The sequence below is a fragment of the Lepus europaeus genome, chromosome 18, assembly GCF_033115175.1.
Source record: "Lepus europaeus isolate LE1 chromosome 18, mLepTim1.pri, whole genome shotgun sequence".
Taxonomy (NCBI): Eukaryota; Metazoa; Chordata; class Mammalia; order Lagomorpha; family Leporidae; genus Lepus; species Lepus europaeus.
In genome coordinates, this window is record NC_084844.1 from 35,380,718 (window position 1) to 35,408,533 (window position 27,816).

Here is a 27,816-nt window from a genome sequence, read left to right on the forward strand (position 1 = left end):
TTTGTTGTTCTTTTTCTGGTTCCTTTTGATTTCTTCCTTGATCTGTTCATTGGTTATTCAAATGCATGTGTTTAATTTCTACATATTTACAAATTCTCCTGTTTTCTATCTGCTATTGAAATATAGCTTCATTCCACTGTGTTAGGAAAATATTTACGGGATAGATTTCTATCTTCTTAAACTTGTTAACATGTTCTGTGACCTAACATGTAGTCTGTCCTGGTGAATGTCCCATGTGCAGTTGATAAGAACTTAGGTATTGTGGCTGTTGGGCGGAATGTTGTATCTATGTATGTCTGGTCCATCAGTTATTCAGGTCCTTTGTTTCCTTATTGATCTTCTGTCTGGATGTTTTATCTATTATTGAAGGTGAGGTGTTGAAATCTTCTACAATATGTTTACTATTTCTTCCTTTAGTTCTGTCAGTATTTGCTTAAAATATTTGAATACTCCAATGTTGGTTCATACATAATTGTTAAAGCTTCCTGGTGAATTAGACTTTTTATTGTTAGACGATGTCTTGTCTCTTTTTTATTCAAAATCTGATATAAGTATTGCTATTCCTGCTCACTCTTGTTTCTTATGTATAAGGAATATCTTTTCTAACCTTTCACGTTCAGCATAAGTGTCCTTAAATCTAAAGAGAGTCACTTGTTAATAGTAGTATGTAGTTGGACTGGATTTTTGTTTATTTAGCCATGTTATGTCTTTTGATTGAGGAATTTAACCCATTTATATTAAAGTAATGACTTATAGGAAAGGATTTCTGCCATTTTGTTGAGTGTTTTCTACTGGTAGCTTTTTTTGTCCTTTTCCTCTCGCTGTCTTTTTCTGGCAAAATAAAAGTAGCTTAATAGCTACTTAACTATATTTGGAGAATTAAAATACATCTATCCACTTAAAGCAAATTTGAGTGATTTCTACACTGGGAACAATTTGTACAAGTTATAAAAGTTACATTTTTTTCCACGTTCATGGATTGGAAGAATTAGTATTGTTAAAATGTCTATACCACCCAAAGCAATTTACAGATTCAATGTGATCCCAATCAAAATACCAAGGACATTCATCTCAGACCTAGAAAAAATGACCCTAAAATTCATATAGAAAAGTAATGTAACTAAAGCATATAACTAAAGCACTATTAAATAATAAACTTGGAGGCATCACAATATCAGATTTCAAGACATATTACAGAGCAGTTATAATCAAAACAGCCTGGTACTGGCACAAGAATAAACATGTGGACCAGTGGAACAGATTAGGGACTCCAGAAATTAATCCACTTATTTACAACCAATTTTTGACAAATAAGCTAAAATCATTCCCTGGAGAAAGGACAGTCTCTTCAACAAATGGTGCTGGGCAGATTAGATCTCCACACACACAAGTATGAAACAAAACCTATACCTTATACCCTATACAAAATTAACTCACAATGGATCATGGATCCAAACCTAAAACCAGAAACCATCAAATTACTAGAGGAAAACATAGGGGAAACACTGTGTGACACTGGCATAGGCAAGGACTTCTTGGCTAACAACCTAGAAACACAAGCAACAAAAGCAAAAACAGATAAATGGGATTACATCAAGATATTAAGCATCTATAGAGCAAAGGTAACACACAACACAGTGAAGAGGCAACCTACAAAATAGAAGAAAATATTTGCCAACTATACATCTGATAAAGGATATCAATCCAGAATATATAAGGAGCTCAAGAAACTCATCAACGAAACAATCCAGTTAAGAAATGAGCTAAGGATATGAACAGGAATTTTTCAAAGGCTGAAATACAAATGGCCAACAAACACATGAAGAGATACTCAGGATCACTAGTCATCAGGGAAACACAAATTAAAAACCACAGTGAGGTTTTCCTTATCCCAGTTAGAATGGCTGTCGTCCAAAAAAATAAAAAAAATTACAAATGCTGGCGAAGATGTAGAGGGAAATGTACCCTAATACACTGTGTGAATGTAAACTAGTACAACCATTATGGAAGACACTAAGGAGATTCCTATGAAATCTGAAAATAGACCTACCTATGACCCAGCCATTCCAGTCCCAGGAATTTATTCAAAGGAAATGAAATCAGCATATGAAAGTATTACCTGTACTCCCATGTCTATAGCAGTTCAATTCACAATAGCTAAAATATGTGATTAACTCAGATGTCCATCAACTGATGACTAGATAAAGAAATTGAGACAAATATCATGTTTTCCCTGACTTGTGGTAACTATAAAGAGTAAAAAAAAATATTTAATTTATGTCAGTGAAACTGACATTCTGAAATTGTATTATTATTTTAGCCCTTGTCCATATTCCTGAGGAACAGTGGTTTTTCTACTAATTGTTGAATTCCTTATTTAATGGATTAAAGTTGTGATTATAAAGTAAATTTAAAGTATGCCATTGCAATAATCAAAAGAAAAGGAAGGAGAAGGGAGGGTGAAGTGAGGGAAGTTGGGAAGTATCATTATGTTCCTAATACTGTGTATATGAAATACATGAAACTTGTTACATTTATATAAATAAAAAAGCAATACTCCAATGCTTTATCTTTAGTTAAAGAGATTTATCTTTAGTTAAGAGATTATCTGCATTTATTTAGATTTGCTTATTATTTGGCAATCAAAGCATTAAACAAAGACAATTTTCACTCTCAATCCTTAATATTATATTCATGATATTTGTGACTGTTCAGCTTTCTCATGGAGAAAAAGAAATCCAGGCATAAACCTTTACATCATCCACCTCCTAGTCCTACAGCACAATTTTTACTGATACATGGGCAGTTTCTACACAGTGAGCAGTGACTGAAGGGGCCAGTTCTGTGAGTCAAGAGTTATGGTCCTTGATCCACTGCTCAATCCATTTCAAGATCTGACTTATGTTCTCCTCTAGTTCTTCTGGTTTATTGCTGGGCAACTGATGCACAGTTTCTTCCTTGTACGACTCCATTGCTTCTTCATAAAGAACTTGAAAAATCTCACACTGAATATTGTCATTTAGTTTCTTCTCACTATCACCCCTTGTTTCCAGTCTTTTGTACAACACACTGGTATCTGTTCTCAGCACAAAAACTATATGAAACCAATGTTCAGGGAAGAAATCACAGCCGTGGTAATCAACAATAGCTCCACCATCTCTCATTTGGTTATCTAGCTCATCTATTACTCTATCTTCATCTAAAATGGGACAATTATACTCTTCATCAAAGCCATCATATAATTCATCTTCTCGAGCTAAATCACCCACATTAACGTATTTCAGTCCTGATCTTGATGCAAGTTCTTTGCCTAGTGTGGTTTTCCCAATCCCTGGAGTACTGGTGAGCAGAATGTTTGGCAGCAACATAGTCGTCCCGGCGGCCACTCCGAGCTCCTCCTCTCCGCGTGTCCTACGCACCGTGAGGAGGAGCCGGAAGGGGCCGACAGCGGCCAGCGCCAGCGGCCCCGGGGTCCAAAAGTTACATTAACACGCTTTAAAACTCTAATACAAATCCAGAAAATGTAGGTTGTGTTGGTATATCTCTACTTTGTTCTTTTTTTGTTGTTGTTGTTCTCTCCTTCCTGAATTACAATCTTGTATATAATTATTACATGCTGCTCACTTAAAAGATTAATGAGTTTTAGTACTAAGTTAACTCAGATGACCTTATTTTACAGGTAAATGTTTTTTAAGGTCTCAGTAAAATTATGTGACAATTCATTTTCTATTTGCTGTAAAAATTTTCTTATGAAACTGATATTGTATATTGTGACTTTTTATTATGGTTCTCAATATGTATTTTATGAAAAGCCTGTTTCTGCTTCACTGTGAATAAATTTCTCAGGTTCTTACAAACCAAAAAACCAGTGGACAGAATGCTTTTTTCCTCATCCCTGTTGCACACTTGAAATAAGTACACATATTATTCTGGTTTTAAATGTTTTTTTTTTTTTCCCAATGAAACCTTTTGCTTAAGGAATATAAACTTTATGCATTTCATAAGTACAACTTCAGGAATATAGTGATTCTTCCCACCCTAACCACCCTCCCATCCACATTCCTACCCCTCTTCCTCCTCCCTCTCCTAGTCCCAGTCCCATTCTCCGCTAAGATCCATTTTTGATAACTTTATATACATAAGGCCAACTCTATACTAAATAATTGAGTTCAACAATTTGCATACACACACACACAGACACACACACACCAAAAACACTGTTCCTCAAAAGTCTGGACAAGGGCTGTTCAAAATCATTGCATCTTGAAGTTAATTCCACTTTTTTTTTTTTTTAATTAAATTAACTTTTAAAAAGCACCAAGAATGATACATCTTTTGGGACCACTTAGACATAATTATAATAAAACTCTTTATGGACAAAGGTCCTGCATGACAAGTTAGTGCACAGTGACTCCTGTTGTTAATTTAACAATTAACACTTATGTATGACGTCAGTGATACCCGAGGCTCTTGGCATGAAATGCCTAGGCTGTGGAAGCCTTTTGAATTCACAAACTCCATCAGTATTTAGACAAAATTATAAGCAAAGTGAAAGTTCTCTCCTCCCTTCAGAGAAAAGTACCTCCTTCTTTGATGACTACTTCTTTCCACTGGGGTCTCACCCACCTAGATCCTTCATGTAGGACATTTTTTAAGACAGTGTCTTTGCTTTCCATGCCTGAAATGCTCTCATGGGCTTTTCAGCCAGACCAGAATGTCTTAAGGGCTGATTCTGAGGTCAGAGTCCTACTTACATCAATTGTCATTCTACAACTCTGCTATGTAGACTGCTTCCCATGTTGGGGCATTCATTCCTTTTTAATTCTATTATTATTACCAGACACTTAATCCTATCTATATGCTCACTGTAACACTTAAGAAGGTATTTATATCACCCAGCTTAAAGGGATTTGAGATCCCATGGCAAGTTTTTAAACTGTACTCTTAGAAATAAGTCCATAGGAATGAATACAGAATTATACAGCTTTACCATTACAAACTTCATACACTTCATAATTACAACTTTAGGAACATGGTGATTCTTCCCACTGTGCCTGCCCTCCCACCCCTCTTCCTCTTCCCTCTCTTATTCCCACTATTATTTTTTTACTGAGATCTATTTTCTTTTCTTTTCTTTTCTTTCTTTTTTTTTTTTTTGGACAGGCAGAGTTAGTGAGAGAGAGACAGAGAGAAAGGTCTTCCTTCCGTTGGTTCACTCCCCAAATGGCTGCTATGGCTGGCGTGCTGTGCCAATCCGAAGCTAGGAGTCAGGTGCTTCCTCCTGGTCTCCCATGTGGGTGCAAGGCCCAAACAATTGGGCCATCCTCCACTGCCATCCTGGGCCACAGCAGAGAGCTGGACTGGAAGAGGAGCAACTGTGACAGAATCCGGCACCCCAACCGGGACTAGAACCTGGGGTGTTGGTGCCGCAGGCAGAGGATTAGCCAAGTGAGCCGTGGCGCCGGCCTACTGAGATCTATTTTCAATTTACTTTATACACATATGTTTAACTCTGTGTTAAGTAAAGACTTCAACAAATATGAACACATGTTTCACACATGTTTAACACATATGTTTAAACACATGTGTTTATGTTAAGTAAAGGCTTCAACAAGTATGAAAAAAACTGTTCCTCAGCAGTCAAGAAAGGGGCTATTCAAGTCATTGCTTCTCCAAGTGTCAATTTCATTATCACAAATTGCCTTTTAACTTCAATTGTCACAGGTCAGGGAGAACATATGGTATTTGTCCCTTTGGGACTGGCTTATTTCGTATGAATTTCAGCATCATTTTTTTTATATCTGAGAAGAATGGCCTTGGTATTTTGATTGTTATTTCATTGAATCTGTAAATTGCTTTTGGAAGAATGGACATTTTGATGATATTGATTCTTCCAATCCATGAGCATGGAAGATTTTTCCATTTTTTGGTTTCTTCTTCTATTTCTTTCTTTAATGTTTTGTAATTCTCATTGTAGAGATCTTTGACATCCTTGGTTACATTTATTCTAAGGTATTTCTTTCTTTCTATTTTTTTTTTTTTGTTAGCTATTGTGGTGGGATTGTTCTTAGAAGTTCTTTCTCAGCCTTGGCATTGTCTTTGTATACAAAGGCTGTTGAGTTTTGTGCACTGATTTTATATCCTGTTACTTTACCAAATCCTCTGTGAGTTCCGGTAGTCTCTTAGTTGAATCTTTTGGGTTCCCTATATATAGAATAATATCACCTGCAAATAGGGATAGTTTGACTTTCTCCTTCCCAATTTGTATCCCTCTGATTTCTTTTTTTTGCCTAATGACTCTGGCTAAAACATCAAAGACTATATTGAATAGCAGTGGTAAGAGTGGCCATCCTTGTCGGGTCCTGGATCTCAGTGGGAATACTTCTGACTTTTCCCCATTCAATAGGGCATTGATGTGGGTTTGTTTTAGATTGCCTTGATTGTGTTGAGGAATGTCCTTCTATACCCATTTTGCTTAGTTTTCATCATGAAAGGGTGTTGTATTTTATCAAATGCTTTCTCTACATCTATTGAGATAATCATATTGTTTATCTTCTGCAGTTTGTTTATGTGAAGTATCACATTGATTGATTTGCAAATGTTGAACCATCCCTGCATACCAAGGATAAATCCCACTTGGTCCCTGTGAATGATCTTTCTGTTGTGTTGTTGGACTCAGTTGGCTAGAATTTTGTTAAGGATTTTTGCATTGCGGCCGGTGCCATGGCTCACTTGGTTAATCCCCTGACAGCCGTGCCGGCATCCCATATGGCTGCTGGGTTCTAGTCCCGGTTACTCCTCTTCCATTCCAGCTCTCTGCTGTGGCCCAGGAAGGCAGTGAAGGATGGCCCAAGTGCTTGGGCCCTGCACCCTCATGGGAGACCAGGAGGAAGCACCTGGCTCCTGGCTGCGGATCGGCAGTGCCGGCCGTGGCAGCCATTTGAGGAGTGAACCAACGGAAGGAAGACCTTTCTCTCTGTCTCTCTTTCTCACTGTCTAACTCTGCCTGTCAAAAAAAAAAAAATACAATGCAAGAATTTTTGCGTCTGTGTTCATCAGGAAAGTCAGTCTGTAGTTCTCTTTCTCAATTGCATCTTTTTCAGCTTTGGAAATTAGTGTGATGCTGGCTACATAGAAAGAATTTGGGAGGATTCCCTCTCTTTCAATTGCTTTGAATAGCTTGAGAAGAATTGGAGTTAGTTCTTTAAATGTCTGGTAGAACTCAGCAGTGAAGCCATTGATTCTAGGATTTTCTTTGTTGGGAGGGTCATTATTACTGATTCAATTTCTGATTTGGTTATGGATCTGTTTACGTTTTCTATGTCTTCATGGCTCAGTTTAGATGGGTTGTATGTGTCCAGAAATCTATCCATTTCTTCTAGGTTTCCCAGTTTGTTGGTATACAGCTCTATGTAGTAATTTCTTATAATTATTTTTATTTCTGTGGTGTCTGTTGTTAAATTTCTGTTTTCATCTTTCCACTTTTTGGTTGGTTTGTCCAGTGGTGTGTCAATTTTGTTTATTTTTTTTTTTTTTCAAAAAAAAACACAGCTTTTCATTTTGTTGATCATTTGTAATATTTTTGTTGTTTCAATTTTGTTGATTTCTTCTCAAATTTTATTATTTCTTTTCTCCTACTAGTTTTGGGCTTGGTTTTCTGTTTTATTTCTAGATTCTTGAGATGTATTGATGCTTATTTATTTGGTGCCTTTCCAATTTCTTGAGGTAGGCACCTATTGCTATAAACTTTCCTCTTAACACTGCTTTTGCTGTATCCCATTAGTTTTTTTAATTTATTTTTAGTTTTTTTTAAGTTTTATTAATTTATATCAAAGAGTTAAAGAGAGGCGCGGGGGGGGGGGGGGGGGGGGAGTCTTCAGTCCACTGGTTCATTCCCCAGATGGCTGCAATGACTGGAGTTGTGCCTATCCGAAGCTGGGAACTTCCTCTGCATCTCCTGAGTGGCTGCAGGGCCAAAGGGCTTGGACCATCCTCCACTGCTTTCCCAGGCCATAGCATAGAGCTGGACTGGAAGAGGAGCAACTGGGACTAGAACCCGGCGCCCATATGGGATGCTGGCGCCGCAGGTGGAGGATTAACCAAGTGAGCCACAGCGCTGGCCTCCATTATTGACTTTTGAGCCATTTTTTCTTTCTAGTGGAAGACCCAGTAATGACTCCCATATACAGTTACTCTGAATATTTTCAAATTTTTGAAAACTTCGTAAGCAGTGGTGAGAAATTTGATTCAGAGACAGTGTGTATTATAAAAGGAAACTTTATTTTTTTATGTTTTTTAACTTTTATTTAATGAATATAAATTTCCAATGTACAGCTTATGGATTACAATGGCTTCCCCCTCCCATAACTTCCTTCCCACCCGCAACCCTCCCCCTCCCGCTCCCTTCTCCCCTTCCATTCACATCAAGATTCATTTTCAATTCTCTTTATATACAGAAGATCAATTTAGTATATATTAAGTAAAGATTTCAACAGTTTGCACCCACATAGAAACACAAAGTGAAACATACTCTTTGAGTACTAGTTATAGCATTAAATCACAATGTACAGCACATTAAGGACAGAGATCCCACATGAGGAGCAAGTACACAGTGATTCCTGTTGTGGACCCAACAAATTGACACTCTAGTTTATGGCACCAGTAACCACCCTAGGCTCTCGTCATGAGTTGCCAAGGCTATGGAAGCCTTCCAAGTTCGCCGACTCTGATCATATTTAGACAAGGTCATAAAAGACAGGGTGAAGATAGTAACCAATGATCCTAAGAGTGGCATTAACCAGGTCTGAACAATTATACAGCATTAAGTGGGGAAGAGGACCATCAGTACACACAGGTTGGGAGTAGAGCCATTGGTGGTAGAGTAGAGGTTATGATTACAAAGGAATGAGGCCCAAGTGCGCTAGACAGGGTCTAGAACAAAGGACAGAGTCATTATTAGAGGAGCTAAGAAAGGTGCTGTCTAAGTTACAATTAAGTTTTCTGATTGAGAGGCAAATAGAACCTGACAGAAGGGGCTTGATAATAATCTGTTGGGCTTTAGGCCTTGTAAGTTAAGAGGCCCAGACCTATCTATCTCTTCACATGGGGTATATCCTAAGGGAGGTGTGAACCTCCTAGGGGAAGGCACTCTGTTGACTTTCATTACTTGGCTGGCCTGGGAGGAGAGCTGGCCAGGTAAAGGCAGGTGGCATCACTAACAAGAAATTTACAGTTCTGCCTGCAATGTTGCTGACCCTACTTGACCATCCCCTCAGCTGCAGTGGTCACTTTGGAAGTTGGGCTGAGTGAAGGGCTTTTCAGCTTAGAGCCAGTAAGATCTGTGGCTCTGACCTGGGCATCCTTCGACTCCAGGGCAGGTTAAAAGGAAACTTTAATAGCTCATTTATAAGCCACCCAGATTGGAACAAAACTTAGATCAATGATAGTCCTAATTTTTTAAAAACCTGTTTTTTATGGTATATTTCAATTTTTATTGATAAGAGAACTCTGATGACTTAAAGTATAGCAGTGAACTATTTTGCTAATTAGTAATGTAAAATTTGTTTTATGCTCTTAAGGAGCTCTATTTGTAAAAGATAAAGGTAAGACTCAGAGAAAACAACCCATCTTATAAAAATTGGTTAGTTTCTGTTTCCTGGAGAATGTTGAGTGGTTTGTTTGTAGTTTCCGCCATTGAAATAACTGCTCTTTATTGCATAAAATTCATGGCATAGAACAAGTGGGTAAAATGAATAAGTTTGAACCATCGTAATTTCTTTTACTTTTGTCTTTGGCTATTAATTTATATTAATAAATTAATATTAAATTTATAATAATTTAATAAATTAAATCCTTTAATTTATATTTACTTTGCATTTGCTGTATTTATTTTCTAGCTTTAAAACCTATAAAGGTTTTAAAGATTTATTTATTTGAAAGTCAGATTTACATGCAGAGAGAGCATCCTTGGCCAGGAGCCAGGAGCCTTCTCCGGGTCTCCCACGTGGGTGTGGGTGCCAAGAACTTGGACCATCCTCTACTGCCTTCCCAGGCCACAGCCAAGAGCTGGATCGGAAGCGGAGCAGCCGGGCCCTGAACTGGCGCCCATATGGGATGCTGGCGCTTCAGGCCAGGGTGTTAACCCTCTGCGCCACGGTGCTGATCTCTCTTTTACAGTTTTTAAATGTATTCCAAGGTCTCAGTGTGTTTCAAATTATTACTTTGCTGCATCCCACATATTTTTATATAGTGCTTTTCTTATTTGTATCAAAGATTTCATGACTTCTACTGTTTTCCTAATTCACATTTTTTAAGAATATGTGTGTTATTGTTAGATTTTTTTGACTGACTGTATTATTTACATTTAATCTGATAGTGCACATTCTTGTGTGTTTAAGATTGTTTGAAATTTGTTCAAATTCATTTTGTAATCTCACCTTTGGCTATTTCTAGGCGTGTCCTATTTGTAAGCACATATTTTCTATAATTTACAAGGTATCTGAGCCTCTTTATCAGTTTTAGTCATGACAGAGCACAGTCTCAAAGAATGTGCTTAGCCACCTATGCATTTAGAAACGGATCTTTTTATAAAAAAGATTTATTTATTTATTTATTTGAAGGTCAGAATTACAGAGAGTGGGAGTTATTTTCAACCCGCTGGTTCACTCCCCAGATGGCTGCAATGGCCATTGCTGGATAAGGCAACTTTATCTGGAGCTGGGTTGCAGAGGCTCTAGTACTTTGGCCATTTCTGCTGCTTTTCCCAGGCCATTAGCAGGGAGCTGGATCATAAATGGAGCTCCCGGGTAATGAACTTGTGCCCATATAGGATGCTGGTGCTTCAGGCAGCAGCTTAACCTGCTGTACCACAGCACTGGCCCCTAGAAAATGATCTTAAAGAAGCTTCTTCTTCTTCTTCTTCTTTTTTTTTTTTTTTTTTTTGACAGGCAGAGTGGACAGTGAGAGAGAGAGACAGGGAGAAAGGTCTTCCTTTACCGTTGGTTCACCCCCCAATGGCCGCTGCAGCTGACGCACTGCGCTGATCTGAAGCCAAGAGCCAGGTGCTTCTCCTGGTCTCCCATGCGGGTGCAGGGCCCAAGCACTTGGGCCATCCTCCACTACCCTCCAGGGCCACAGCAGAGAGCTGGACTGGAAGAGGAGCAACCGGGACAGAATCCAGCACCCCAACCGGGACTAGAACCCGGGGTGTGGGCGCCGTAGGCGGAAGATTAGCCTATTGAGCCATGGCGCCGGCCAAAGAAGCTTCATTTTGGACTCTTTCATTAAGAAACTTCACCTTAGATTTACCAAGAAAAAATAAAATGCATTTGCTTTGACAGAGTTGTTTTCCCCCCTGCTTTTGAAATCACCAAGGTAGCAATAACAGTAGCAATAGTGTTGGCAGTAATAGTAATAACAGCAGCAGCTAACATTTATTTAGCTCTTATTATGTATTTCTTTTAATCTGTTCATGAATTTAATCCAGTGACATTTCTATATGATGTTAGTGTTTCTCTCATTTTATAGATGAGGAAATATAAAGGTTAATACACATGCCATAGTCACATTAGAGGTACATTAGCTTTAAACAAATGTAAGTTTACTTAGCTGGACACAGAAAACATTTTATTTTTTTCTTTTTTTAGCTATTAGAAAAATTAAAAGAACGTTGGCTATACACTGGTTTATGGCATAATCTGGAGTTGGTGAAGACAGTCATTGTAGAACCACAAGGTGGAGAGAAAACTGATTTTGATGAATTACTACAGGTGTATTATGATGCAATCAAGTACAAAGGAGGAAAAGGTAATTAGAAGCTATTTCAGAGTTAGTGAAAATTTTATCATAGAATAAGAGTTTGGTGCTATTAGAATTTTATTTATGTTACATTTTAAATGAATTGCACTTAAGAGAAAAATTAGTTTATATTTCTGGCTAAAGAGAAGGTAGGTTGGATAAAAAAACTATTTGTAATTGTCCTCCTGTAGTATTTTTCACTTGGATATAACAATTCAACTTAAGAAACAGCATGCGGTGCCTGCACCCCAGGTTCTAGTCCCGGTCGGGGCACTGGATTCTGTCCTGATTGCTCCTCTTCCAGTCCAGCTCTCTGCTGAGGCCTGGGAAGGCAGTGAAGGATGGCCCAAGTGCTTGGGCCCTGCACCACATGGGAGACCGGGAGGAAGCACCTGGCTCCAGGCTTTGGATCGGCGCAACGCCGGCCGTAGCGGCCATTTGGGGGGTGAACCAATGGTAAAGGAAGACCTTTCTCTCTGTCTCTCTCTCTCACTCTCTAACTCTGCCTGTCAAAAAACAAACAAACAAACAAAAGAACCAGCATGCAGGCCGACACTAGGCTAATCCTCCGCCTGTGGCGCCAGCACCCCGGGTTCTAGTCCTGGTAGGGGCACCGGATTCTGTCTCGGTCGCTCCTCTTCCAGTCCAGCTCTCTGCTATGGTCTGGGAAAGCAGTGGAGGATGGCCCAAGTCCTTGGGCCCTGCACCTGCGTGGGAGACCAGGAGAAGCACCTGGCTCTTGGCTTCGGATCCGCGCAGTGCCGGCTGTAGCGACCATCTGGGGAGTGAACCAACGGAAGGAAGACCTCTCTCTCACTGTCTATAACTCTCTCTCTGTCTGTCTCTCTCACTGTCTAACTCTGCCTGACCAAAAAAAAACCAAAAAACAAAAAACAAAAACCAAAACCAGCATGCATTCATAAATTATACTTCCTGAATTATTTTGTGTAAGAAGGCAGCTAGGATAAGTATAAATATCTTCCTTGCTAGTCAAATGAAATCTACATTTTGATGCAGATAATATATTCTGTACTTTTATTCATTAGGTAAACTTGAGTTTTCAAAACATAAGTGAAGACTCAATTTCTAGGTTAGAGAATGCCCATAGATTCATGTGAAACACTAATAGTAGTAGTTTATGAGCAGTGCAATAATACACAGTAACTAATTGTCATTGTGTTTTTATAAGACTTTAAAAAAATTTTTAGTTATTTTTATAAAGGTTACAGATTTCACATATTTTAGACTTTTTATACTATTCTGTGTATATGTTTCAAATAATTTTCAATGTTATAGTGATTTAATCCAATACATAGTACAAATTAGAATTATTTAAATTTTTCTGAGAATGTTACTTTCTGGTAGTAACAATAATGATTGTAACTATAGTGTTTATAACGTAAAACTGTTGGTTCGTCCATGCTCAGTTGATATGCAAGTTACATTCATTTGTATTTTTACTATATAAATTATCTGGGAGCTGCAGTTTGAAAACTGCTTTATTGTCATATTGCTTCTAAATATTTTATTTGCTGTATTTACTGAGAGATAATGAACTTTCAAAACTTTATCTCATAGTGTCATTTTTATTATTTTAAATTTGCTACTATAATTACGTAATAATCCGTCTTTTCAAAATGAGAGGAATAAGCATCTTATAAAAACTTTGAGTATGTTTTTTTGAAATGTTTATTTTTTGTTGCCTCAGATGGAGCCCTCCTGGTAGCAGTTTGTCGTGGTAAAGTGAGTGAGGGTCTGGATTTCTCAGATGACAATGCCCGTGCTGTCATAACAATAGGAATTCCCTTTCCAAATGTGAAAGATCTACAGGTATGCCATTAAAGCCTTATGTTTTACTGTTATAGAGGTTAATTGGTGTTGTCTAAAGTTAATTACACATTATTATTATATCTAAATAATTTTATTCCTTGATAAATCAATGAGTCAGGTTTTTTCTTTTTAAAAAATTAGTTTAGTTTTTATAAGTCTATATAGTTAATAGATACAATTCTAAAATATAGTGATATTCATTTCCTCCCTCCCTCCTCCTAAGAAAGGTTTGAGTATGTAGATGTAACTTACACTGTCTTTTGCTAAACAAGAGTGATTTTCAAGGTGCGATTTGAGAAGTTCATAGAAAAACAGATTGTCAGGCTCCATTCAGATTAATGAGAGACACTGGTGGTGAAGCCCAGAATTTGTGATTTATTAAGCTCTTCCTAAATTTTGAAGAGTCCCCAGGGAATTCTAGGGTTCTTTCTTATCTCTGTTCCCTTGCTCTCCAATGCCCTGCTCTGCAGATTTCATGGTTTTAACTGTTCCAAATCCCAACCTCTTTTACCTCAGTGCAGCAGAATCACTGTACACTACCATAAGTCAGTGCTATTTGCTGTTGTCAGCATATTATACCCAGGAAGAGAGATGGACATATGGAGTTCATCTAAAGAATTCACCTTATTGCCAGAAATGCCTTAGTGTTCTTTTCCATAAAAGCATTCACTCTATTTTACTCAGTTTACTTAAAGTGGGAGATTCATTTACAAACCATTTATTCAGAAAACTTGTCTGTCTCATTGCTATTTGCTAAAAATTATGCTTGAAAAATTATTGTATTAATTTGAAACCTAATGTGATGTTATCTTCCATCAAGGAGAATTTTTCTTTTACTTCTAACAGGCATTTGAATTAGTCTTAGTTTAAAACTTGAGGTTTTCTGGTCACTGAAGTGATAAACTGAATATGATTCATATACCTCTTCCCAAAGTATAACCAGTTACGGTCTCATACCAGAGCAGGAGTTCTCACAGTAGGATAGATACTTTGTTTAGTATTAATATTTTATAGGCACTCTGAGTTATTTAATTGTTTTCATTTACTTAGACCAAAGCAGTATTTAGTTATTGATACCAATTTATTATTTATTACTGATACCAATAATAAATAGTATTCCCCTACCCTCCAAAACTTCCGGACCTCTTCAATACTGCTGCAAGTCCTTCAGGAGGGTGATAAACCTGAGGACTCAAACTCATTTCCACCTCCACTGACTTTGGTGGCTTCCACTATCCTTTTCAGTCTACCAATTTTCATGGCATTGCTACTGTCTCCTTTTGATGTCTTATCATTTTACCCTGGCCCTACATTACACTAATGTTGCTTTGTTAAAATGGAGAAAATCCCTTTCCTTTCCTTACATATTTCTTTAAAAAAATTTATTTATTTATTTGAAAGTCAGAGTTACACAAAGAAGAGTGGCTGCAACAGCCAGAGCTGTGCCAATCCGAAGCCAGGAGCTTCCTCTGAGTCTCCCACATGGGTTCAGGGGCCCAAGGACTTGGACCATCTTCCACTGCTTTCCCAGGCCATAGCAGAGAGCTGGATCAAAGTGGAGCAGCTGGGTCTCGAACTGGCGTCCATATGGGATGCCGGCATTGTAGGCAGCGGCTTTTCCCGCTAGGTCACAGCACCAGCCCCCTCCTTACATGTTCTTTCAACATCTTGTATGTAAATTTCCCCCTAAAACTCGTATTTAAATTTTTGCTTATATCCCCTCTCCTTCTTGGAGCTACATGTTAGTTCTTGGGAGCTAGAAAAGTAGATAAACTTTCCAGCTAATACTAGGTTTACTCAATGTTACATTTAGAAGGTAGCAAGGCTTGAAAGAAGTCACATAAAATTCATGATATTGATTATATATGAAGAGAAGAAACAGGATTAATAAGGGGACTAGTTATTAAAAGGGACTTTTAACTTTTCTTAAAACTTTGAATGAAAAACAAGCTTAAGGAAACACAGTGAGAATACAGGCATTTATTAGATTTTGTTGTCTTTTCAAAAATTATTAAAATCTAAAAATTTGAGAAAGCACTTTGTTTACCCTCCACTTTCTCCATTTTTGCCCCAGCAGCTGTGATTCTAGGCATTATTATTATACCAATCTGGGCTCCTAATGCTTTCTTTCTTCAGGATAAATTTTTTTCCTAGGCAACATTTGCCTTTTGTGCAAAAAGAGTCCTGGTGTGGCTTTCCTTAGTCGTGACCCTACTTGTCAGTTTATCTGAATACCAGTAACTGCAGTCATAAAACAACAAAGTAACAGAAGCATCCATGAGTTTTGGGTGGAGTTGTTCCCAAGAGGGGAAACTAGAGTGGACCCAAGAGTTAGACAGTGAGAGAGAGAGAGAGAGAGAGAGAGAGAGAGTGTTATAGACAGTGAGAGAGAGGTCTTCCTTCTGTTGGTTCACCCCCCAAATGGCCAACAGTTCTAAAACCTAATAACTTAAAAGCAACAATCTATTGAGAGTGGGGGCAGGTATTATGGCACAGAAGGTTAAATTACCACCTGGAAGTGCCCACATCCCATATCAGAAGCCCGTTTCTAGTCATGGCTCCTTCACTTTGTTCCAGCTTCCTACTAAATGGACCTGGGAAGGCAGACCCAGGTACTAGGTCTCAGGTGTTGTTCCTGTCTCCTGGCTTCTGACTAACCCAGCCTTAGCTTTTGCAGGCATTTGGAAAGTGAACCAGTGAATGAAAGCTATCTTTGTTTCTCTCTCTCGTTCATTCTGCCAGTCAATCAACACTAACTTTAAAAAAATCATACTATAGAGTGACTGGGCAGCATATGATCTTGGACTTAATTAGGCAGCCCTGTTGATTTCACCGGGCTCAGTAACCCTGCTCTAGTTGGCTGAGTTTGGGCTCAGCTCTGCTCTACCTGTATCTCATCCTTAACAAACCAGCAGTTTAGCCAAGACATGTTACTACTGCAGTGGCAGAGACACAAAAGGGCAAGTTTGACTGTGAAGCACTTGTCAAATACTAGCCAATGCCCATGGTATTTCACATGTACAATCCTAACAATTTTGAAAGATTTCCGGGGGCAGAGTAGGTAAGGCCGCCCATCGCCTGCAGTGCTGGCATCCCATATGGGTGCTGGTTTGAGTTCTGGCTGCTTTGCTTTCAATCCAGCTCTCTGCTGTGGCCTGGGAAAGCAGTGGAAGATGGCCCAAGTTCATGGTCCCCTGCATCCGCGTGGGAGACCCAGAGGAATCTCCTGCCTCCTGGCTTTGGATTGGCCCAGCTCCGTCTCTTGCAGGCATTTGGGGAGTGAACCAGTGGATAGAAGATCGACCTCTTTCCCTCCCCCCCCACCTTTCTGTAACTCTGCCTTTCAAATAAATAAATAAATCTTTTCAAAAAAAAAAAAGATTTCCCAAATGCTGGTTCACCCCAAATGCCTGCAACATCCAGGACTGGGTTAGTCTAATGCCAGTAGCTAGGAACTCAATCTGGGTTTCCTACATAGGTGACAGAGATACAACTACTTGGGCTATTACATGCTTCCTCCCAGAAGGCACATTAGCAGGAAGCTGGAATTGGGAGTGGAGCTGGAACTTGAACCCTGGCACATCATTATGAAATGATACCTCCCAAGCGTCATCTTAACCACATCAGACAACCACTGCTGAAGGGAATATTTTCTTTCTTTTTTTTAAGATTTATTTGAAAGAGTTACAGAGAGGCAGAGACAGAGAGAGAGGTCTTCCATCCACTGGTTCACTCTCCAGATGGCCACAACAGCCGGAGCAGTGCCAATCCGAAGCCAGGAGCCAGGAGCTTCTTCAGAGTCTCTCATGTGGGTACAGGGGCCAAAGGATTTGGCCATCTTCCACTGCTATCCTAGGCCATAGCAGAGAGCTGGATCAGAAGAGGAGCCTCTGGGACTAGAACCGGCGACCATGTGGGATACTGGCGCTTCAGGCCAGGGCTTTAACCTGCTGCATCATAGTGCTGGCCCGTTTTTTTTCTTTAAAGATTGATTTATGGCCGGTGCTGCGGCTCACTAGGCTAATCCTCTGCCTGCGGTGCTGGCACACCAGGTTCTAGTCCCGGTCGGGGCACTGGATTCTGTCCTGGTTGCTCCTCTTCCAGTCCAGCTCTCTGCTGTGGCCCAGGAAGGCAGTGGAGGATGACCCAAGTGCTTGGGCCCTGCACCCGCATGGGAGACCAGGAGAAGCACCTGGCTCCTGGCTTCGGATCAGCACAGTGCACCGGCTGCAGCAGCCATTGGGGGGTGAACCAAAGGAAAAAGAAAGACCTTTCTGTCTCTCTCTCATTCTCCACTCTGCCTGTCAAAAATAAATAAAATAAAATAAACATTAATATTTCAAAAAAAAAAGAAGATTTAATTATATGAAAGGTGGAGCTAGGGAGAGGCAAAAGCAGAGAGAGAGAAGTCTTCCATCCGCTGATTTACTCCCCAAATGGTCGCAATGGCCAGGGCTGGGCCATGCTGAAGCTAGGAATCTCCCATGTGAATACAAGGGCCCAAAGACTTGGGCCATCTTTCACTGCTTCCCAGGTGCATTAGCAGGGAGCTGGATTGGAAATGGAGCAATTGGAATTGGCCCCATCCAGGATGGCAGCGCTATAAGAGGCAGCTTAACCTGCTGTGCCACAAAACTGGCCCGTGAAGGGATTATTGTGTACCACACATGGCAGAGGACTTAGAAATATGACTCTAGGCAGGATCCCTCAGCATTATTTTTCATATCTAAAGGATATCTGTAGGTTTTCCATTTATAAGACTGATGTTTATAAGCTTTAACTGTGTAGCATCCAGTTTTATAATTAAGAAATCCTTTTGTTGCTTGGAAATGACTAGAATATAGTAGAAGGTAGTTGCTATTCATAAATGATCAAATAAGTTATTGAAAACAATTATTTGTGCACCTCTGGGATATACAAGAAATAGAAAAATTTCTTATGTTTTTGTTTGTTGCCTGTGTTTTTAGAATCATATTAAGGAAGTCATTGGTCAATCCAAGGTCATGCAAATTTTCTTAACATTTTCTTTGAGGGGTTTTACAATTTTAACTCTGTATTTTAGGTATTTGATGCATTTGTAATTTTTCAAAATAATTTAAAGTAAGGGTACAACTTCCATATGTACAAAGTGTCTTCTAGACAGCATATAGTTGGACCATGTTTTGTTTTCTTTTGTTTTATTTAATCCATTCTGCCAGTCTCTGCCTTTCAGTTGAAAAGTTTAATCCATTTACATTTACTACTGATGGGGAAGGACTTCTGCCATTTAACTGTTTTCTGTGTATCATGTACATTTTATTCCTCCATTTCTTCATTATTGTTTTTGTATTTAACTACTGTAATGCACTGCAGTTTGAATGCCCTTTATCCAAAATATTCAGAACCAGAAGTGTTTCAGATTTCAAATTATTGGCACAGACTTCACTGGTTAGCATCCCTAATCTGAAAATTTGAAATCTGAATGAAGTGCTCTGTAATCAAAAACTTTTTGAATGATAAGATGCCTAACCTTTATTTTAGCATTTTAAAATTTCCCCTTTTATATGCATTTTTTAGCTTTTATTGAATAAATACAAATTTCATAGGTATAGCTTTAGGAATATAGCAGTTCTTCCCCTCATACCTGCCCTCCCACCCCCACTCCCACTCCTGTCCCACCTCCCATTCCCTCTTCCATCCCATTCCTCATTAAGATTCATTTTTAATTAACTTTATATACAGAAGACCAACTCTATACTAAGTAAAGATTTCAACAGTTTGCACCTACACTGACACACAAAGTGTTACATACTGTTTGAAGACAAGTTTTACCTGGGGGGTAAGTGCACGGTGACTTCTGTTGTTGATTTAACAATTGACACTCTTATTTATGACATCAGTGATCATCCAAGGCTCTTGTCATGGGCTGACAAGGCTATGGAAGCCTTTTGAGTCAAAAGTTCCCTCAATATTTAGAAAGGGCCATAAGCAAAGTGGAAGCACCTCCTTCCCTCCTTCTTTGATGGCCCCTTCTTTTTTTTTTTTGGTCTTCCTTTACTGTTGGTTCACCCTCCAACAGCCGCTGGGGCCGGTGCACTGTGGCCGGCACACTGCACTGATCCGAAGCCAAGAGCCAGGTGCTTCTCCTAGTCTCCCATGCGGGTGCGGGTGCCCAAGAACTTGGGCCATCCTCCACTGCACTCCCGGGCCACAGCAGAGAGCTGGACTGGAAGAGGGGTAAACCAGACAGAATCCGGCGCCCTGTCCGGGACTAGAACCCAGTGTGCTGGCGCTGCAGGCAGAGGATTAGCCTATTGAGCTACAGTGCCTGCCATGATGGCCCTTTCTTTCCAGTGGGATCTCACTCACAGAGATCCTTCATGTAGATCATTTTTTGCCATAGTGTCTTGGCTTTCCATGTCTGAAATGCTCTCATGGGCTTTTCAGCCAAATTTGAATGCCTTAAGGGCTGATTCTGAGGTCAGAGTGCTATTTAGGGCATTTGTTATTCTATGAGTCTGTTGTGTGTCCTGCTTCCCATGTTGGATCATTCTCTCCTTTTTAATTCTATCTATTGTTATTACCGGACATGTGATCCCTTTAACACTTATTCCTATCTATATTGATAAGTTACACACTTAAAATGATCACTTTAACATGGAAGATGGCATTAGTACCACCCAGCTTAATGGGATATGGAGTCCCATGGCAAGGTTTTAGCTTTATCCTTAGGGCTAAGTCCATGGGAATGTGTACCAAACTGTGCATCTCCTCTCTTTCTTATTCCCACTCTTATTTTTTTTACTGGGATTTGTTTTCAATTGGATTTAAACACCTATGAATAATTCTGTGCTAAGTAAGGACTTCAACCAGTGGTATTAAGTAGAAAAAGGAAATAATGAAAAAATAAAATAATAAAGTGTTCCTCGATAGTCAAGACAAGGGCTGATCAAGTCATTGCTTCTCATGACAGTTTCACTTCTATGGGTTTCCTTTTAGGTGCTCTATTAGTTGTCACAGTTCAGGGAGAACATATGATATTTGTCCCTTTGGGACTGGCTTATTTCACTGTGTATGATGTTTCCCAGATTCATCCATTTTGTTGCAAATGACCCGATTTTGTTTGTTTTTGTTTTTACCGCTTTGTAGTATTTCATAGATACATATCCCATAATTTCTTTATCCAGTATTCTGTTGATGGGCATTTAGATTGATTCCATGTCTTAGCTATTGTGAACTGAGCTGCAATAAACTAGGAGGTGCAGATAGTCTTTTATTTGCCAATTTCATTTCCCTTGGGTAAATTGAAAGGAGTGGGATGGCTGGGTTGTATAGTAGGATTATAATCAGATTCCTGAGGTATCTTCAAACTGTCTTCCATAGTGGCTTTACCAGTTTGTGTTCCCACCATTCCCACCAACAGTGGATTAGTGTGCTTTTTTCCATACATCTTCGCCAGCATCTGTTGTGCATTGATTTGTGTATGAAAGCCATTCTAACCAGGGTGAAGTGAAACCTCATTGTAGTTTTGATTTGCATTTCCCTGATGGCTAGTGATTCTGAGCATTTTTTCATGTGTCTGTTGGCTGCTTGGATTTCCTCTTTTGAAAAATGTCTGTTTAAGCCCTTTGTTCATCTTTTAACTGGGTTGTTTTTTATTGTTGTGGAGTTTCTTGATCTCTTTGTAGATTCTGGTTATTAATCCTTTGTCAGTTGCATAGTTTGCAAATATTTTCTCCCATTCTGTTGGTTGCCTCTTCACTTTCCTGACTGTTTCTTTCGCAGTACAGAAACTTCTCAATTTGATGTAATCCCAGTTCTTAATTTTGGCTTTGGCTGCCTGTGCCTCTGGGGTCTTTTCCAAGAAGTCTTTGCCTGTGCCAATGTCTTGCAGTTTCTCCAATATTTTCTAATAATTTGATGGTGTTGAGTTGTAGAGTTAGATCTTTAATCCATATTAAGTGGATTTTTGTGTAAGGTGTAAGATAGGGGTCCTCCTTCATACTTCTGCATATTGAAATACAGTTTTCCCAGCACCATTTGTTGAAGAGACTGTCCTTGCTCCAGGAATTGGTTTTAGCTCTTTGATCAAATATAAGTTGGTTGTAGATGTTTGGATGGATTTCTAGTGTTTCTATTCTGCTCCACTGGTCTATCTGTTTCTGTACTAGTACCATGCTGTTTGGATTATAATTGCCCTGTAGTATGTCTTGAAATCTGGTATTGTGATGCCTCCAGCTTTGTTTTTGTTGTATAAGATTGCTTTACCTTGGGGCTGGCTCCATGGCGCACTAGTTTAATCCTCCGCCTGAAGCGCCAGTATCCCATATCGGCGCCGGGTTCTAGTCCCGGCTGCTTCTCTTCCAGTGCAGCTCTCTACTGTGGCCCGGGAGGGCAGTGGGGGATGGCCCAAGTGCTTGGGCCCTGCACCCATCATGGGAGACCAGGAGGAGGCACCTGGCTCCTTTATTCGGATCAGCATAGCTCCAGCAATTGGCAGCCATTTGGGGAGTAAACCAGTGGAAGGAAGACCTTTCTGTCTACCCTCTCTCTCTCTCACTATCTGTAACTCTACCTGTCAAATAAATAAAAATATTTTTTTTAAAAAAAGGATTGCTTTAGCTATTCAGGTTCTCGTGTTTCCATATGAATTTCACCATCATTTTTTCTAGATTTAAGAAGAATGTCTTTGGTACTTTGATTGATATTGCATTGAATCTGTAAATTGCTTTAGGAAGAATGGACAATTTGATCATAATTGATCCTTACAATCCATGAACATGAAAGATTTTTCCATTTTTTTGTATCTTCCTCTATTTCTTTCTTTAATATTTTGTAATTCTCATCGTAGAGATCTTTGACATCCTTGGTTAATTTATTCCAAGTTATTTGATTTTTTTTTTGTAGCTATTGTGAATGGGATTGATCTTAGAAGTTCTTTCTCAGCCTTGGCATTGTCTGTGTATACAAAGGCTGTTGATTTTTGTGTATTGACTTTATATCCTGCTACTTTACCAAACTCTTCTGTGAGTTCCAGTAGTCTCTTAGTGGAGTTCTTTGGATCCCCTAAATACAGAATCATATTTTCTGCAAATAGGGATAGTTTGACTTTCCCAATTTGTATCCCTTTGATTGCTTTTTCTTGCCTAAAGGCTTTTGCTAAAACTTACAGTATTATATTGAATAGCAATGGTGAGAGTGGGCATTTCAGACACGAGCTGGTGCAGCTGTTAAGTATGTTCAAAATGGTGTCTGCTCTATCAGCTTTTACGCCTTTGTGAGGTGATCAGAGAGAGAGAAACGTGTCCATACTGTCCTTTTTTTTTTCCCTCTCCTCTGGTTAGGCTGGTGCACTTTCCTCTATGGAGCTTCAAGCCTCGTTTTCTCTAGGCCCTTCCTGCCACTTTTTCGCCAGTGGCGTGGGCTCCTGTGGTCTCGTCTCACCTCACTTTCCAGTGCTGCTGCATAGGTTCTCGGCTGGAGTCCTGAGCCATGGGTGCCCACACCCTCCACATAGATCTACTGTGTCCCTCTAATTTCAATAGAGTTTCCTCTGTTGTTTTTTTCCCTAACTCTTCCCTGAGACTACACTATCTCCACTTTTTTAAAAAAAAACTATCTTCTCCTGGGCTAGAGCAGTAAGCTTCCTCCCTACTCCACCATCTTAGGACCTCCTCCATTTGGGCTATGGCTAAAACTTCCAGGACTCTATTGAATAGCAGTGGTGAGAGTGGGCATCCCTGTATGGTACCAGGTATCAGTGGGAATGATTCCAACTTTTCCCCATTCAATATGATACTGGCCATGGGTTTGTCATAAATTGCCTTGATTATGTTGAGGAATGTTCCTTCTATACCCAATTTGCTTAGAGTTTTCATCATGAAAGGGTGTTGTATTTTATCAAATGCTTTCTCTGCATCTATTGAGATACTCATATAGTTTTTCTTCTGCAGTTTGTTAATGTGGTATATCACATTGATTGCTTTGTGAATGTTGAACCATCTCTTCATACCAGGGATAAATCTCATTTGGTCTGGGTGGATGATCTTTTTGATATGTTGGTGGATTTGATTGGTTAGAATTTTGTTGAGGATTTTTGCACCTGTGTTCATCAGGGAAATTGGTCTGTAGTTCTCTTTCTCTGTTGCATCTTTTTTCAGGTTTAAGAATTATGGTGATGCTGGCTTCATAGGAAAGAACTTAGGAGGATTCCCTCTCTTTCAATTGTTTTGAATAATTTGAGTAGAAGTGGAGTTAGTTCTTCTTTAACTGTCTGGTAAAATCAGCTGTGAAGCCATCTGGTCCTTGGCTTTTCCTTGTTGGGAGGGCCTTTATTACTGATTCAATTTTCTTCTTGTTAATAGGTCTGTTTTAGGTTTTCCATGTCTTCCTTGTATCTGTCCATTTCTTCTAGGTTTCCCAGTTTGTTGGCATACAGCTCTTTGTAGTACTTTCTGATGATTCTTTTTATTCCTGTGGTGTTTGTTGTTACATTTCCTTTTTCATCTAATTTTATTAATTTGAATCTTCTCTCTCCTTTTTTGGTTAGTTGGGCCAAAGGTGTGTCAATTTTGTTTATTTAAAAAAAAAAAAAAACCAGCTCTTCATTTTGCTGATCTTTTGTCATTTCTTTTGGCTTCAATTTTGTTGATTTCTTCTCTAATTTTATTATTTCTTTTCTCCTACTAGTTTTGGGTTTGGTTCTGTGTGCTTCCTATACTTGGATGTCCCTTTCTTTCTCCAAACCAGGGAAGTTTTCTGCTATTATTTCACTAACAAGGCCTTCCAATTCTTTCTCTCTCTTCATGCCCTCAGGAACTCTTAGAACCCATATGTTGGTCTTTTAATAGTATCCTGCAGATTCTCAACAGTGTTTTTTCATTTTCTAATTTCTTTCTCTTGTCTTTGGTTTGACTGTATACTTTTCTGTGCTTTGTCTTCTGCGCCCGATATTCTTTCTTCTGCTTTCCCGATTCTGTTGTTAAGGCTCTCCACTGCATTTTTTATTTGTTCTTTTGAATTCTTCATTTCATTTTGATTTCTCTTTAAGATCTCAGTTTCATGAAGAAATTTTCTTCCATGTCCTATACGGATTTCAGTTGTCCATCCATTTGTTTCTGATTACTTCCATGTAATCTTATGATCAATTTTTTGAATTCCATTTCTTACATTTCTTCTATCTCATCATCTCCACAATCTAGTATTGTTGTATTTTTGGGGGGCTTCATGTTGTCTTCCTTATTGTTTCTTGAATTGGTGTGTTTGTTGTTCAGCCTTTGTGGAGATACTCATTGGTTCATTGGTTTCATTTCTTTTCTTTCTTTCTTTCTTTTTTTTTTGCTATTGCAGCTTTTATCTTTGTACTATGACTCTGTAGATAAGGGGAATGTCTGCGTTCAGGGAATACCTAGAGGCGTATGGTAGGAGCGGCTAGGAAGCTCGTTAAGGGTGTGCCTAAGGAGACACAACCAGGCTTGGCATGGTAAATCTCTCTCTCTCTTTCCTTTTTTAATCAGAATGGAAATTTATTCTTCTCAGCCAAGCTCATCTCAATGGAGACCAGTGCCTGAGCACTAGCCCCAGTGGGTATAATATTCATCTGCAGTGTCCCAAGGACCACACAGAAGATCTGTGCAGTCCTCAATTTAAGTTCAGATTCCCCAGCAGTGTCTCTTACTGGGTAACCCGGACCGCCTGAGCTTGTGTAGTCTCCCATTGCGACTGCTCAAAGTCTCAGCCACACCATAAGTTCTCCAACATACCTTCAGTTTTTGTATTTTTTCCACAGTCCTGGTACAGAAACCTCACACTGTCACAGGCTCCTAGCCCTCTGTTAGTTCTCCCCACCAGAGTCAGTAGTCTCCATTTGGCTGGTTGCCAGGCACAGAGTGAGCTGGCATAGCTGTTATGTATATCCAAAATGATGCCCACTGTATTGATTTCTTACAGGACACCATTGTAAAGTGATTTGGAATAGAGAAACATGTCTGTCTCATCCTTTTTTTCCTCCTCTAGTTTGGCTGGTACACTTTCCCCATGGGGCTCCAAGTTAGGTTCCCTCTAGGCTCTTCCTGCAGCATTTTATTTTATTTTATTTTATTTTATTTTATTTTATTTTATTTTGACAGGCAGAGTGGACAGTGAGAGAGAGAAACAGAGAGAAAGGTCTTCGTTTTGCCGCTGGTTCACCCTCCAATGGCCGCCGCGGTTGGCGTGCTGCGGCCGGCGCACCGCGCTGATCCGATGGCAGGAGCCAAGTGCCTATCCTGGTCTCCCATGGGGTGCAGGGCCCAAGCACTTGAGCCATCCTCCACTGCACTCCCTGGCCACAGCAGAGAGCTGGCCTGGAAGAGGGGCAGCTGGGACAGAACCGGCGCCCCGACAGGGACTAGAACCCGGTGTGCCGGCGCTGCAAGGCAGAGGATTAGCCTAGTGCGCCGCGGCGCCAGCCTTCCTGCAGCTTTTTTGCCAGGGGCTTGGGCAGCTGGGGTCTGGTCTCAGCTCACTTTCCAACACTGGTGCATAAACTCTTGGATGATGGAGTCCAGAGTCATGGGTGCCCACGCCCTCCATGTAGGTCCACTGCGTCCCTCTAATATTGGTAGAGTTTGCTCTGCTCTTTTCTCCCTAACTCTTCCCTGAGACTATGATCTCTCCACTTTTTTTTAAACTATATTTTCCTGGGCAGTAAGCTCCCTCCCTACTCCTGCCATTTGGAAACTACCCTATATGCAGTTTTAAGCTACTTTTTAGTGTTTATGTTAGGAATTATACCTAACATCTTAATTTCCCTTCCTCCCTGCTTTTTTATTGTCACTGATTGCATCTTATACATTGTGTCCCCATTAACATAATATGTAGTTACTGTTGTATGCATTTGCCTTTTAAATCATATAGGAAATGAGGAATTAGAAATTGAAAGTGCAGGGGCCAGCGCTGTGGTGCAGAGGGTTAAAACCATGGCCTGAAGCACTGGCTTCAGGGCGCCGGTTTGAGACCTGGCTGCTTCGATTCTGATCCAGCTCTCTGCTATGGCCTGGGAAAACAGTAGAAGATGGCCCAAGTCCTTGGGCCCTTTGACCCATGTGGGAGACCAGGAGGAAGCACCTGGCTCCTGGCTTCAGATCAGCACAGCTCCAGCTGTTGCATTCATTTGGGAAGTGAATCATTGGATGGAAGACCTCTCCCTCTTCCTCTCCTTCTCCCCTTCCCCCTCCCCCTCTCCACTCTGACTTTCAAATAAATAAATAAATCTTTTAAAAAAAGAAATTGAAACTACAAAAATATTAGCTTTTTAAAAAGAGGGTGGTGGTGGGGAACCAGTGCTGTGGTGCAATAGATTAAAGTCCTGGCCTGTAGTGCCAGTATGGGCACTGGTTCGAGTGAACCAGTAGATGGAAGATCTCTCTCTCTCTAATGCTTCCTTTCAAATAATTTTTTTTTTAAAAAGTTGGCTTTTTATAGAGATTTATCTATTCATTTGAAAGTCAGGGTTAAAGAAGAGGCAGAGAAAGAGTGCTTCCTTCTGCCTGGTTCACTCCCAAAATGGTGCCAATGGTAAGAACTGGGCAAAGCCAAAGCCAGGAGTCATGAACTCCATGCTGGTCGCCCACATGCGTGGCAGGGGTCTAAGTGCTTGGGCCATCTTATGCTGCTTTCCCAGATGCATTAACAGGGAGCTGAATCAGAAGTGGAGGAGCCAGGACTTGAACTGGTGTTCATATGAGATGCTGGAACCATAGGCAGCGGCTTTAATCACTGTGCCACAGCACTAGTCCTCCTGCTATATTTTATAATCTGTTGGTATACCTTGAAGATGGGGACAGTCTCTTAAGCATCTTTTGTATCTACAATTAAAATGCTGTTTTAATTAGTGAGTAAATGAAGGTTTTTGAAAATTTTACTTGGCTTTGTTTTTAAAAAACAGCAGTCTTCTATTTCTACGAACTTTAAGACATGAGAATAATAAAAAATCCTTAGATGATAACATGGTGGTGGTAAACACTAATATGATTCATAGGGACGAAATACAATGTATTATTTTAAATCACTAAGGAATAGCTTAATTTCCGGTAGCATCATGTACTTTAACATGTGGTGGAACATAATAAATGTGGGGCTGTAATATTGATTGTTACTCTTTATACTAGTTTTCTAACACATTATCATATAGTATTTTGAAATAGTATACATCTGATAGTTGCCATGGGT

General features: G+C 39.7%; 2 protein-coding genes across 2 annotated transcripts in view; one reads left to right on the forward strand and one right to left on the reverse strand.

Moving 5' to 3' along the window:
• The window catches only part of BRIP1 (BRCA1 interacting helicase 1), a 208,413-nt gene that overhangs the window by 112,683 nt on the left and 67,914 nt on the right, over window positions 1-27,816 (forward strand). The window contains 2 exon segments of the mRNA XM_062174775.1: window positions 11,646-11,805; window positions 13,505-13,626. Of these exon segments, the coding sequence (XP_062030759.1) occupies window positions 11,646-11,805; window positions 13,505-13,626 (282 nt within the window).
• On the reverse strand, window positions 2,840-3,422 carry LOC133746783 (adenylate kinase isoenzyme 6-like). Its single transcript, XM_062175036.1, has one exon. It carries the CDS (start codon window positions 3,366-3,368, stop codon window positions 2,850-2,852), a length of 519 nt encoding a protein of 172 aa, XP_062031020.1. The 5' UTR covers window positions 3,369-3,422; the 3' UTR covers window positions 2,840-2,849.

Excerpts from the sequence above, each read along its gene's own strand:
- LOC133746783 (XM_062175036.1), bottom strand. The coding sequence starts at position 3,368 with ATGTTGCTGCCAAACATTCTGCTCACCAGTACTCCAGGGATTGGGAAA.